The sequence below is a fragment of the Medicago truncatula genome, chromosome 5 (assembly GCF_003473485.1).
Source record: "Medicago truncatula cultivar Jemalong A17 chromosome 5, MtrunA17r5.0-ANR, whole genome shotgun sequence".
Taxonomy (NCBI): domain Eukaryota; kingdom Viridiplantae; phylum Streptophyta; class Magnoliopsida; order Fabales; family Fabaceae; genus Medicago; species Medicago truncatula.
In genome coordinates, this window is record NC_053046.1 from 17693285 (window position 1) to 17708699 (window position 15415).

Consider the following 15415-nt stretch of genomic DNA (forward strand, 5'->3'; position numbering starts at 1 on the left):
GCTCGCAAAAAATTTATGCATGGGCCAATTATAAAGAAGATTTTTTTTAAAAACAAACATATTAAATTTAAGAATAAAATATATTTTTAGTCCTATAAATTATAATTTAGGGTTAAAAAAATTATTCAATTTTTGTCTTTGATTTTTAAAAAAAATTTATAAAAAAAAAGTGTTTTTAGTCTTGAATTTAATCTCTAACAAAAAATTAAGGACTAAAATTAACAAATCTTAGTCTTTTCAAATGTAAATAAATAGGTTATTTGCAAGAAACTCATTGTACATTTAATTTGTCTATGACTATTGTCTTGATCATTTTTATTGTTGAAAAAGGTTTCTTTATTGTTGTTATTGAGACGGGAAGTATCAAACCAATACAAACATAGCTATAAAGTGTGTGGTGCTGGTGGGCTGAGAGCGTGTGGGCCTACAATTGTATTACTTTATTTGTTAAATAAACGAAATATTGTTATTATTTATTATTTATCTCTTTTGGGTGTTAATCTTTCGATTCTTATACAACATTATCAAATAATTTGAAGTTCGACCGGAAGTTAAATAAAGATAGAAAAAATTATTTCATCTAAAATTAAACTTGGGGTAGCTAAATATATATTATTAGGGGTAGCTAAATATAAAAATATACCTACTCGCTAAGAAAAATATTTTTTTTTGGGGTAGCAAGGGCTACCCCTCCCTTGTACTACCATCCGCCCCTGCTTTATTACTTGGTAAACGATTTGGTACACTTGCATAAATCCGACCATCAAATTTTTGGTGCCGTTGTCGGAGATTGTTGATATTTTTCACTAAGCAATTTAAATTACTTATTTGTAACTGTTATTTAATTTTTCTCAAATTAAATTTTTGTTATTTTATTTTCAATTTATTTTATTTTTGTTCAAAAAAATTTAACGCATATTACGCATGGAGAAGTATTATATGATGCATGGGAAAGGTATTATATTCTCCAGCTTCAAGCAACAAGATGGAGAAGTATTATAGGACGCATGGGAAAGGTTCAAACTTTTGTTGAAGAGGTGTCCCGGTCACAAGTTTTCAAAAACGGATAACAAGCAGGCCTTCACCATAGGATTAAAGTCAACCACTCGGATGTTACTGGATGCATATGCAAGAGGAACTATGAAAATCAAGACAACTGATGACGTAAGAGAACTAATTGAAAATATGTCTCTGAATGAATATCGTGTACACACTAAGGAGGAGGCTGCCCCAAGGAAGAAATGTATGATATATCTAAACACTGAGGATGATATACTTGCTAGTAACAAACTTCTGAGCATTCAATTAGAAACTCTGGCAAAAAGGCTAGAGGCTTGAGATGCTTGTGAAGTTTGCTCATGGATCAAAGAATTATAATAAATAGTTTATTTAATTTTTACGCGTTATGATGTGATAACCATACTATTACTACCTATAATAGTTGTAATTTGTTCAGACTTCTGCACTCAGGGGTGTAAGCGGTTCAGACAAAACTGATGAAACCAAAAATCCAAACCAAACTAAACCGCAAAAGTATCCAATCTTTTTTGGTTTGGTTCAAAGCTGAACCGAACCAACCTAAACCGAACTAGTTGGATTTAGTTCTTGGTTTTTAAATTTGAGATCCAAAGAATAGATGAACCAAACCGATGCTAACCCACTTCCCATTTTACTAATATTACCCTCCTCGCACAAACATTTATTATTAAGCTCAAAATTAAAGCCCAACATAAAATACTCCTTAATTCATTCACTTCATCTCATCCTCATCTCATCTCACCACTCACACTCTATATCATTTCTACTAAAAAAGAACACTAGCCGTCAACCACACCTAACCCATCGTTCCTCACCGTCACTAGGATCATCCATCTCTTGGTTTGAAAAAACCGTGAACATGGAAACTAAGTTCCATAAAATATTTGAATATGTTGCATGTATGATATACAAATTTGTGAAAATATGATTTTTTTTTTTTTTTTAAACAAACCAATCAACTGAATTGATCCAAACCGAACCAAACAGCTAGTTTGGTTTGGTTTCTTTTTTGAAAAACAGTAAATCCCGAACCAAACTGATCCAATGAAGATTTCATTTCTAGGATTTTTTTTTTGTTGATAAAAACCGATCCAAACGAAACCGATACACTCCTATATGCAATCACACTAGTTAAACATTTATTTGTGTTTTTGATTTGATTTGATTGACTTTTTTTAAACAAAAAGTCAATGTAAACAACATTACAATTTGTATTAAAAACATGAAACTAACATGGGCTGAAGAGACTAGTAAAACTACGTTTTTTCTTTTCTTTTCTAATTAATATTTTTTCGTGAAGTCCACTTCCCCTCTCTATGACTATCTCTCGACAAAGTGACGAGAAACACATGACAAACCAATTTATTATTAGTTTAAGGTGCCTTCATTTTTGTAACATGTTTAAATGAGGCCATGAGGCAACTCGTTGTTAGCATTAATTTGTTGAAGTTATTCATGAAACTTTAGAAATTGGAGTTTGGCCCCTTATTGATAGGGTTGGTGGTGACGGTGTGTTGCACGTAGAAAGAGGCATATATTTGTGGGTTTTTAGAGTTTGACTATGTTTTAAACTTTTGTTACACGCTTGGGTAGCAAACCCAAGGTCAATAATGGTTCAAACCGAGGGCTTGATTTTAGGGTGAATGGAGCTTTCACTGACTTTTGAGTCCCAAGTTTGTCATTGACTTGCTCAAAATTTACAATTAATCAATTGTACGGTACTTGTTATCCAACCAGTAGACATATTTGGCAAAGCAAAAAAATTGGAGAAAATCTAGATAAAAGTATTAATTAGGTATGTGGTCTTGAAGGAGAATCCTAACTCATCGATGAAACATGACTATTTGGCTTAACTAAAAACTGTTGAACTAAAATGGATTTTAAAATAAGGTCTCTAAAGTTTTGTTGAAGTATGAAAGAACAATTAGATACTCTAATGTGTATTCAAGTGTCTAAGTTTATATAATTAAATTATGACTTTGAAGTCAACTTATTGGTTTTGAAACACCAAGATCTGGACACAAAGGAATGCATTTGGTACAGGGTCTCTAAGGTTTTTTTACAAACTTTTAATCTTAAAATTTCTTAAGTGTTGGGGGTTTCTTGAGTTTTAAGATAGTTTACCACTCTTTGAGTGTCAAAGTCTAAACACAATCAAACTTATTTGTAAACTCTGATTGTAGAATACTACTAGAAAAAGAAAAATCAGCGAGGGAAATTAGTGACGGAAAAAATGAAATTCCTCAAAAATTCCTTGATCGCAAAATTTAGTGACGGAATTAGAGAGAGATTTTATGTTTTCCCTCACTAATTTTTGATTTTTTAGTAGTGGAAGTCCTCTTGTGTGAGGCAAAGAAATCTTATATTTGTGTGTCTAAGTAATTGTAATATTTTATGATTATAGTGGAAAATTTTTTGAAAGTGCAAGGAGATTGGACCAACATCGAATTGTAGGATGAACTAGGATAATTGCTTGTGTTATTTTCTCTTTCTCAATGATTATCTTGCATGTTTTGTTTTAAACACTTAAAAAAAGATTTTCAGAAAAATCAACACAATTCAACTCCATTTTTTGTGTTTTTCTCTTATATAAAATTCTTTTGGTACCTCAACTCATATTACTGCGTTAACTTAGTACTTTGGTTTAAAGGTGTAAACTCTCAAATTTGATCATAAATGAATGTTTAATAAGTGCAAATGTGTGGTTTTGAACAAGTTAATTGGCAAGCTTGTGATTTTTTTTTTTTTAACAAAACAACCTCACGATCTTAAAAAATGAAAAGGCTGTGATATATTAAGTGTGAGTTAAAGTCTCACATTTGATGGAAGTGTTAAGATTGAGCAACATATAAATGATAGAACTCATAATCCAATGATTTTGTACGAATGTATGATGTTCAACTCATTTTTCTGGGTACTTTTAGATTAATGTGATGATCCAACTCGAGGGAGCAGAAGAGATTCTTCGTGTTGGACTAAGGACGCAAAAAGTCTCACTTGAGAAAGAGATAATATGATGCGTCAAATGTGACATAAAGTATAGTATTGGATGAGAGAATTGAGATTGTATCTAATGTGATGATCTAATCTAGTGAAACTCTCCTTCATGGCCAACAAAAAAGTTTAGGAGCAAACATTTTACAACAATATACAAAGATGTAGGACAAACCAAATTAGAGGTATCATTTAATGTTTCTTAGAGAAGATGAATCACAGTGGATATCTTCATCATTAAGTGTAAATGCATAGAAGATTAAGCAATGAATAGTTAATGACGCTTGGGATAAATTGCTAAGAACAGTATTTCATTCCTTCATTTATTATGAAACTCTCTACGAAAGTTATAAAACTTGATCGTAAGGAATTACATTAATTATATTCCATACCTTTTTACTGTTTTAAAAGTTTATTGCTAGGTGTGTAAAGCATAAGTCAAGGAAAAAAGAGTTGTTTCATTGCCTTGCTAGCAACAACTAACTAGTCGATTAATTGAACTGAACAAATCGTGTAATACTATTTGTAGGGATTTTTCTTGAATGGTCACAAATTTTTAGACATAAGATTTGAACAAACACACAAATATATATAGTGGAGCAAGAGGTTCTTCTAGTGGCTGTGAACTTTAATTTGTCAGTGATTTTCTTTTGTTGGGACAGGTGAATTATTAACTTGGACAATTAACATGTACAAACTTATGTGTTCATCCTTTTCCATTGTAACTTTTTTTTTTTTAAACAACCCTAAAGGATAAAAAGCAAACTCAAAACACCAACTATCACGGAAAATCCAGCACATTCACATGTGGACGCGAAACTAAATTACAAAAAATATGCAGAGCAAAATGTTTAGAACATCTAAATAGGTGTATGAATCATCTGCCAACACAGAAATGATTCAAGTTCCAACAACTCTCTGAATATCAAGTCATAAATGCCCTTTTGGGCTGACCCAATCAAATCGTTGTCCAGATCGAATGATGAACAAACGACGAAACTCCAACACAGTACACTGACGGGGCATGAAGAAACCACAACATGTATAGCCCTTTCGAGTAACATCATGTGACAAATCCATGCACCGATGAACAACAGAAATTTAGAACCCATATCCTGAATCCAATAAAAACCAGATAAAAGATTTTAAAACAGAGTCATTGAAGTCGGAACAAAACCACACCCATCCTCACCTTCCCAAGACAAACAAAAAAACAAAAACAAATCAAACACGAAGGTTATCGTCTTATTATAAATGAATCTTTTGTAAAAAAAAAATGAAAAAAGAAAGACTTTTAATTAATTATGCCACAATTCATCCAAGACATTCAAAATCTTAGGACCGACTCTCTTTAATTGGTAAAACAACTGCAGTCAGATCTATTAATTTAACTTAAAATGTCAAGTCTTATGGGCTATGATGGAAACCTTAAGGCATATGAAGCCGGTATAAATAATTTAATTTACTATTATAATATATGAGAAATGTTAACCGAGGCACTGGTTAATGACTTTAAATGATAACTTTTTATGAAATTTGTGTAATAAAGTGTATTGGAAATTGAAAAATTTGATATTTTTAAAGAATAATTACTTGATTTAAAATGCTTAAACAATACTCAAGAGCACTCGTTAACAAAACCCTTATTATATCAAATTAAATATTGTACTTCAAATTGATTTTTTTTAATTTGTTAATATAAAGTTTTTTTAAAGGGGTCAATGATTTAATCTTGTTGTTAGTCTACGTTACTATTGTATATTTAAATATATTATTGTAAATTAAAATTGAAATATTATATCATACTTATAGTCAAATTCTCGGAAAAGTCATTATGTATAAAAAATATTTTAATCTAATTGATATATTAGCTCTCTAATATAATTAAACATAAATTAAAGTACCTATTTAAATATAATTTTGTTACAGGCAAAAATATATATTATTAAATAAAATGGGAAAAATATATAAAAAAAAATTTGGGGACATAAACCTAACCCAAAAAATCGACATAAAAGTGTAGGTTGACCCAAACGGGTAATACAAAAAATTAAAACAACACAAGTGGAATTGCCTCTATTTTATCCTCAAACTAAACAAAGGTCTAAAGTTCCGTGAATGGATTGTCCGTAAACACAGAAGAAGGACCACGTACCATCAACTCCTTACAACGAATAACATCAAGCTTAACGACTCTTTCGAGCTCCACATTCCAACTCAAACATAGTGAATGAAATCACATTGAGTACATAACCATTTCTAGCCATACAGTCTCAATTCAATCATGAAGCATTGAAACAAATTAAAGCACAACCCCAAATTATTCAAAAGAAGTGTTGGAGTACAAATTGGATTTGAAACTGGATCTGTAACACGAAACCGGATCCGATGGATCTCACTCAAAAGGGTTTGAGAGAGCTATGGTGAACCCAAAAGAACACCATTTGTGCCGTTGACGGCGACCTTAGAACAACAAAACAGCTGCCACTGCCGAGGAACCCCCAAAACATTAACCACAGGCAGTGACGGTGATCTAGAACACTAGATCGAGCTACTATGACAACCAAACACCGTAAACCAATAAGCTAACATGACAAATCATGCAAAGTTATGGCTAAAAAATAAGCTATGACAAACCGCATGTCAAATATATGCCTTAAATTTTTTGACAGGTCAAACTTAGACCTTGCAAAACCTATTTCCACTCGTAATACCGGGCATGGAGCCAAATCTTTATAGATGAATTAAAGTGCATTCATACAAATATTTTTTTAAGAACTAAAATCAAAACTTATTCACTTCATACAGAAAAATATATATTTAATTCTTATTTTTTATCAAATAAGTCAAAATTCACGAGTTTATTACTGTTCTACTCGGTGAAGAAAACTCAAACAAAAAAGTGGCAAATACAATGTAACACCTCATTGAAAATAAGTTTTTACCTAACTCTCATGTTTGACACATTGATAGTAGTAAAAAAAATAGCTAAATTGCATTTTCAAGGTAAACATTTAGACATAATGTTCCTAAAAGGGCAAAGCGGTCCCCTCAAGCATATTATTAGACTTTGGTCACACGCTCGCTTGTTTTTATTTGAAATTTTAGATTAATAATATTATTCAACTGATTCAAACCTGGTAAAATCAGTAGAATAGAAGCTGTGAGAATGGAATAGAAACTGGATTTTAGGATTCCAAGAGGCCTACAATAATATAATCCTAAGTGTGTCACAGTGGAATTTGCAGTTGAATTATATATTTGAGCTATGTTTTGGAATCTGGTTCACTTCCACGTTTCCAAATGTTATTTCAAAGTTTCAAACATTATGTTATGTAATTATTATTAATTTACATGGAACTTTGATCTAGTGTCTTGACTTGTAGTACTGGATAGACCAAAGCTTTCATGACATTAATGTGTTTAAAGGGTTATTAAATATATGATCATAATCCCCAAACCTACAAATTAGGCATTTTATTGAGATTCTACCATTAAGGTCATAGTCTCATGGACATATCACCATTAAAGAAATATTACAAAGTTAGAAATAATAGCAAGTAGTATTGTACTATGATATGTTATAAACAAAACATTGTACTATGATAGCTCACAAAGATTTGGTCAATTGATAAAGATTCAACTCATATTAGCTTTATTTGAATTTGGTAGTCAATGTAAAGATTTCATTTGTAAGTAATATATATAAATATTTTTTACACCTTTTGAGTCTTAGGTCGTTCCCAACTCAAGTAAACCTAAAACTAAAATCCAACTCATTAAAAAAAGAGCAGTGCTATTTAAACGGAAAGAAATTGTCCAGAATTTATCAAGAATAAAGGATTGACCAATTAAAATGCTTGCTTTTGCACAATACATGGAGGAGAGAGAAATGTTAACATGAGAGAGAAATCAGAATTGCACGTTCCTGACAAATTCGGGATCATGCTTCTCGGGAGATCAAGCATTACGCTTAAAAAAATTTAAAAGAAAAATATTGTACTATGATACATAATGTGGCATAAGAGATAGATATTAGGAGTCTACTCGCATACATTTGATCTAAATGATTGGTTTTGACCGTACTTATGAAAAATCGTTTGTTGTAATAGATTAGCCTCTTAAATAGATTTCAATTATCTTGTGAAATTGTATGTGAGGATAGCTTCGCTAACAAAATGTACGTATAATATAATCTCTAATATAGTGATCTCTTATTGACTTGAATAGTAAGTGACATTAATTAATTTTTCTTGGGAATTGTTCATTTTTAATTAAGACCAATTGCCCTTTGCTTGTTGTCATAAACCAAATCTAAGCAATCCTCGCAAAACACACAATGCTTTAAAAGTCACCAGAAAAAGTGGCTGATCCTTCGGTGGCAGACCCCTTATCAGGAAGCATATAATGACTTCAAATTAACTCAAAAACTTCACTCTCACTTAACCCTTTCATTGTCTTCAAAGTTTTGAAAAACTTCACATATATCTCATGCACTTCTAGGGTTATTGTTGTTGTTTTTCAAAACTTTCAACCATCTCTTTGAAAACATCTTCCACTTTTTCTACCTTGTTTCTTAGTCTTTTTTTTCTCTTTGCTAGTTTTGGTTAAAAATATTCCAAAATAGGGTTAATATAGTTAGGTTTAGGTTTAGATATGGAAGAAAGAAATGATGGTGAAAAACTTGATGAAGTTATCTTACCAGGGTTTAGGTTTCATCCAACTGATGAAGAGCTTGTTGGGTTTTACCTAAAGAGAAAGGTTCAACAAAGGCCTCTATCAATTGAGCTCATTAAGCAGCTTGATATCTATAAATATGATCCTTGGGATCTTCCAAGTAAGACAAGACACATATATATCTTTGTTGGTTCTTCACATACATAACCCTTTATAAGCACTTTTTTCAAACTGAACTTAGCCTCTTTGGGTAAACAACTTAATTAAGTGTTTATAGCATACACACTTATCATATAAACACTTGTATATAAGATATTTCTATTACAAAAGTAAAACTGGTTCAATATAGGCCGCATACGAAAGAAGATTGATAATAGTTAAGGTGCTAACCTAGTTGGGATGTTCGCAGGCTACGTTAATGTTTTGCATGTCTAACTTTTATCAACAAAAGAAGTCATAAGTTGTTTTCATAAGTTATCCTGGAGAGCTTATCGAAATAAACTAAAAAAAGCTTAAAGACTTGTCATAAGCAATTTCCACTTGTCACAAGTACTAATGTGTTTGTATGATTGTATGTGTGTAGAGTTTGCAAGTACAGGAGAGAAAGAGTGGTATTTCTACTGTCCAAGAGACAGAAAATACAGAAACAGTGCAAGGCCTAATAGGGTAACTGGAGCTGGATTCTGGAAAGCTACAGGGACAGATAAACCTATCTACTCCTCAGAAGGTTCCAAGTGCATTGGCCTAAAGAAATCCTTAGTCTTTTACAAAGGTAGAGCTGCTAAAGGAATCAAAACTGACTGGATGATGCATGAGTTCAGGCTACCTTCTCTCATAGATCCACTTTCACCAAAGAAGTACTTAGAGAAAACCATTCCTGCTAATGTGAGTAAAACCTAATCCAAATTTTATTGTTATCTTAGCGAAGTTATAATTTTCAATGCACTCACATTACGATCCTTGATATTATGGAGAATCACAGTCAAATGTAACTCATGTGATGTCACCATAGGTTGCATGATATTCCATCTAATTCTAAGTATCTTTTTAAGAAAATGATTAGTTTATGTTGAAATATATAGTTAAAAATTGTGTGCCTAAAATATCTATATTAATTAGAGCAGTTGAAAGTAGTGGAATAGCTAGGTTGACCAAATAATTAAATTAGGGTATTGCTAACAAAAAAAATGTTGTATTTATATTTTAAAGTGATAAATAATTTGAGAGAGATAAATATTTCAAATGAAAAAGTTATAGTGAGATGGAGGCGGTGTCAAAAACTTGTTGACATTGTCAACATATCATATAGTTGGCCATATGTGACTTTAAACAAAGTTATGATTAAAGTCAAATATATTTAATGATTTTGGCGGTTATAATTGATTGACCGCTACAAAAATCTTTACGGTATGATGTCTATGATTTTTTTTATTTTTTTTAAACTTCGGTTTTAAGTGTTTGTGGTTGTAAATATAATTTATGGACATCTTTAACTTGTCTTTTAACATGCAGGAATCATGGGCTATCTGTAGAATATTCAAGAAAACAAATTCTACGGCTCAAAGAGCTTTGTCTCACTCTTGGGTTTCTTCCCTATCTGAAACAAGAACCTCTAATATGCTAACCAAAAATCAAGAAATCACCCAATTTTGTTCAAGCAACATCTCATTGACAAAGAACACATCCTTGGCCAACCACTTCTACACTAACAACAATGATAGCCAAAATTTTGATGAAGATGTTACCCCTTATAAATCCATTATTAGTCCATTACTACATGAAGATCTTAATACAAGCTTGATATTCTCATCATCATCTCCACTTGAAACATCTAACACTAATAGTGATATTATTTCCAAATCTACAATGGATGTTTCATCAATGTTGTTGAATATGTCATCATCATCCTCAATGCTTGGTGACTTTAGCAAGACATGTGATGAGGTTACAACTACAAATTTCATGAATGGTGGGTTGCAAGAGCAATTTAGTGACTACTCATTACCATTTGGTAATTACCAATATGATAATAATGCATTGGTTAAGGTACCTTATAATGTTAATATGAATGTGCCTCGTATTGATGAACAAGAATTGATGAATTTCAATATTGGTGATGCATGGAAGTCAAATTTGCTTTGGGATACTTCATTTTGTCCTATTGATGTTCCCTCTAGTTATTCAACAACCAAGTGTTACACTTAATTTGTACCTTTTATTTTTACATAAGTAGAATCTAGAAGCACTTATTTTTTCTAGCTAGCTTCTATAGTAGGAAGTGAGTACTGGTGATTCTGACCTTTTTTTAACTTTGATTTGTGTTCAATTTTACATTAGCATGTAGAACTTCTATTTTTATTTTTTAGTTGATTTTAATGTACTTTGAAAAAAAAAAGTTGTAACTTGAGCAAATATGTGAACTCAAATGTTATGGAATAGAAATTTGACTGCAATGGGAGATTTTCAAAATGGTACCATTGATTCAATACCCTACACAGTATCAGCTATATTTCGGACAGATTTGATGCAACATTGTTCAACAAGGCTCGTACTGAAGACTTTGCTTAAAGAATCTTAGTTCAATTTTAATGTTGGTAAAAGTCATTATTTCTACCAGCATTTTTTCTTATTAAATTTATAAAACTAATTCAATCGGACGACCATAGAACTTTGACGGGAACTTTTTTCTCTAAAGTTTCAGTTGTATAGTTGTATAAATATAATAAACTATGAAAACACTAACACGAGTACATGCACGAGATTAACATGTTTGAACGGAAGATTTAGGAAGAAGGGATGGTTTACTTTTTAGGAAGGAAATGATAGTTTACTTTTCAGTTTTAAATTACGGATATTATAAAATGTTTTTTTAAAAAGTTAACATATTGAGTAAATTACACTTTCTTCCTCTCAAAGATGCTTGAATTACACTACTCTCCTCTCTTATGTTAAAATATACACTCTCCTCCACTGAAAAGTAAAATTTACACTCCCCTCCCCTATAAGATGTTTGAATTACAACCCCCTCCCTTAATAATTAAATATGGACTACACGTTAATCTATTTTAACATAAATAAATATTTGTATAATATATATATTAATTTTGAATCACCATTTAAAAAATATAAATTCGTTTCTTTATAATCTAAATGTCAATAACAATTAAATTTAAATATTTTGTTATTAATTTTATAATTTAGAGTATAAAATTAACTTTGAAATAACCATACTTAATCGACTTTAGTCATTTTTCACATATTTTAATTTTATTTTGGGTTTTTTCATATTTTATAATAGGGTTTAAAACTATATGTTAATGAAATTGTGAATAAAAAATAGAGAAAGATATGTATTCAAAATTTGATTATATTAAAATGGACCCGCAATGCTATTTTTCTTTTAAGTGTGTTAGAATATTTTTTTGTTAGATTATTAGAAATAAAAAAAAATTGAGGGACTAAAGTGTAGATTTTAACATAAAAGGAGAGGGGAATGTAATTCAAGCTTCTCTCAAGGGAGTGGAGTGAAATATTTTCTAATATGTTTTGAATAAGAGGGGATAGGAAGTGTATATTTTAACATAAGAGGGGATAGGAAGTGTATATTTTAACATAAGAGGGGAGGGAGTGTAATTCAAGCATCTTTGAGGGGAGGAGAGTGTAATTTACTCTAACATATTTACATGATAGAGGGGAGGAGAGCGTATATTTTAACATAAGAGGGGAGATAGTGTAATTCAAGCATCTTTGAGGGGAGGGGAGGGGAGTGTAATTTACTCTAACATATTTACATGATAGAGGGGAGGGAATCGTATATTTTAACATAAGAGGGGATGAAAGTGTAATTCAAGCATCTTTGAGGGGAGAGAATTGTAATTTACTCATATATATAAAACATCCTTTTCTTATCGCCTGGTCTTCTTATCAAGTTTTATTCAAACTTGCATCATCGGAGATTAGGATGCTTTTAGCTTCAAGATGTGTACAAGTATAAAACTCTTTGAGAGAAAAATGTTTTATTTGAGAATAAAAAATAAAAAAAACAACAATTCAATCTTTTGAATTTACTTTTCTCACTTTTCATTGTATTAAAAAAATATTGGTGACCCCATCACTAAGGAAGTCATGAAATAGGTTTCAGATTAAAAATGTTCAAGAGGGTTGAATACATTCTCCCATTCGTTTACAACCCTCAAGCTTATCAAATCACTCAAGCTACAGCATATAAAATGAATTTATATTATTTTACTTTTATAATAAAAATTTAGGGTTAGTGGATAAGACCTAATCCAATACATGTAAGAAAGATCTTGGAGCTCAACGAACATTTATAGATATATGTATTTACATTTATCTTCCACCAAGGCATTCACTTAAGATTATGATATGTTATATGTTATACTACTATCTCACTTTGACTATGGACCAATATCAGAAAAAAATAATTAATAATCATCAACTAGACATTAAAAAAATAAAAATTTTACGCATGAAAGCTATAAAACCCACATAATTAGCAAACAACAGTCATCATATTCATATCCAATGGGTGAAGAAACAAGTGAAGTTGTGTTGTTGGGAAACTGGGCTAGCTCTTACTGCACCAAAGTAGAACTAGCCCTTAAAGTGAAGGGTATACCTTACAAGTATGTGGACGAAGATTTGAGAAACAAAAGTGATTCCCTCTTAAAGTACAATCCTGTCCATAAAAAGGTCCCAATTCTCTTACACAAAGGAAGGTCAATTTGTGAGTCACAAATCATTCTTGAATACATCGATGAGATTTGGGATCATAGTCCCAAATTGTTGCCAGAGGATCCTTATCAAAGAGCTAAAGTTCGTTTTTGGGCCAACTACTTTGATCAGAAAGTACACATCATTCATTACTTTCTTTCTACTTTTCTTCTATATTTGCGATGATGTTTTCGACTTAAAGTGTTTTACAAATAATTTGTTATTGAGTAAATAAATATTTTGATCATTAAAAGTGAAGAGTTGTCATTGTAATATCTCATCTCATGTATCAAAATTCTAAAAACTTTCTCTTGGTAGTCAATTTGGTTCCTAAAATTATTAAGAGAAGACACAAGATTAAAAATATCATCTTGCTTTTAGTATATTCATGACTATAGTGAAAAGACCTTAGTCGTTAAAATAATTGTTAGAACACCAAATTTAAGTAACTTTCTAATATTTTGGGAGGTAAAATAGGTTGAGCCCAGAAAGTTTAACCTATTACTTAAGTATGATGGATTAAGGTCCGCACCTACGACTCAAATCCGTCTGGCTCATTAAAACGGAGCGGATTTACTCGTTTTGTCACATTTAAACCTATGTTTTAAGTTTTAACCACTCAAACTGTCGGCTTGTTTGATACATAACGTACGTTTATTTTGAAAATGTTTAGATCATTCCTAGTAGCTACCGCATATTCCAATCACGGGGAGAAGAGAGAAAGAAAGCTGCAGAAGAGATGGAAGAGATACTTGTGGTGTTTGAAGAAGGGGTCAAGGAAGGTTTTAATGAGAAATTCCACTTCTTCAACGGCGAAACACTAGGACTCCTCGACATTGTGGTAGCTGCGACTTCTTGCACCTACGAAGCATTTCAGGAGGCCTGTGAGATAGAGGTCTTCACACCCGAAAAGATGCCGAAATTTTTCATTTGGGTGAATAACTTGAAGGAACATCCCCTGGTGAAGGAGACACTTCCTCCTCATGAGAAGTTGGTTGCCAAACTGAAAAGCATTATTGGAACATGAATTTAGAAGCACTGAATATTAATACTTTATTCTCCTTATGCTGCTAAATAAAGTAACTGGATTTTTATGTAATTTACTATTTGCTATTTTGGTTTGTGGGGTTTTAGCTTGATTTTGGAGTTGATTTAGTTTTGGAGGTTTGTTTTTTATTGGTGTTTAAGATGTACGGTGTATGCATTTTCTTTTGAGGTTCCACTTATGTACGACGTCCGTTGCTTGTAGTTTCTGTCTTACCCGTCCCTGGTCGTCTTGTGCATGGACTTTTATTAATAAAATTTGCGGTTAAAAAAAAAATCTATTTGCTATAGCGTGGTCCTGATTGATTATAAGAACAACCATGATTTATTTGTCATGCTTTGAATCGTGTTTGCTGCAATAAAGAAATATTTTCTTTCTTCCCAGAAATGTCTTAGATATTATAGTCACTATGTGCTGACAATCCAAGCTAATGCCAACTAGAACACCTATGTATTCTGCTCCAAAATAATGTGAGCATTATGAGATCTCTACAAGAACCACATAATGATTTTCCACGTTAAAAAAATTCAACCTCGTTTTTTTTCTGCACCTAATTCTAATATAATACTAAGAAGATGCAGCGATGACTACATCTGGAGGTAAAACAAACTCCCACCTCAACTACCTAAGCACATGATACCACATCCGACCTAAAAAATGACATCTAGCAAAAAAGTGACAAGCCGATTCATGATGCTCATTACAGAAAACACAAGAAGTATCTCCAATTGCCACGAAAAAACCTTCACCTTGAAATGAGACTAAGACAGTAAGACTCTCACACACTTGAAAGAAGCCGAACAAGCTACACTATCAGAGATTTTCCTATCAATCATCACCACTACAAGTCTTGTTAAACAATCTTTCAGTCTAAGTACCTGCATTTTTTTGTCATTAAATTTATAAAAATAATTCATTCAAAAGACT

At 31.6% G+C, this 15415-nt stretch overlaps 2 protein-coding genes across 2 annotated transcripts; both read left to right on the forward strand.

Moving 5' to 3' along the window:
- The first annotated feature begins 8383 nt into the window (after positions 1–8383).
- Positions 8384–11192, forward strand: LOC11417566 (protein FEZ). Its single transcript, XM_003613705.4, has 3 exons — positions 8384–8869; positions 9293–9594; positions 10222–11192. The coding sequence occupies exons 1-3, from the start codon at positions 8689–8691 to the stop codon at positions 10912–10914; spliced, it is 1176 nt and encodes a 391-aa protein (XP_003613753.1). The 5' UTR covers positions 8384–8688; the 3' UTR covers positions 10915–11192.
- A 2040-nt stretch (positions 11193–13232) lies between these two features.
- Positions 13233–14703, forward strand: LOC11418054 (glutathione S-transferase U9). Its single transcript, XM_003613706.4, has 2 exons — positions 13233–13578; positions 14117–14703. Exons 1-2 carry the CDS (start codon positions 13255–13257, stop codon positions 14468–14470), a joined length of 678 nt encoding a protein of 225 aa, XP_003613754.1. The 5' UTR covers positions 13233–13254; the 3' UTR covers positions 14471–14703.
- Positions 14704–15415: the final 712 nt, after the last annotated feature.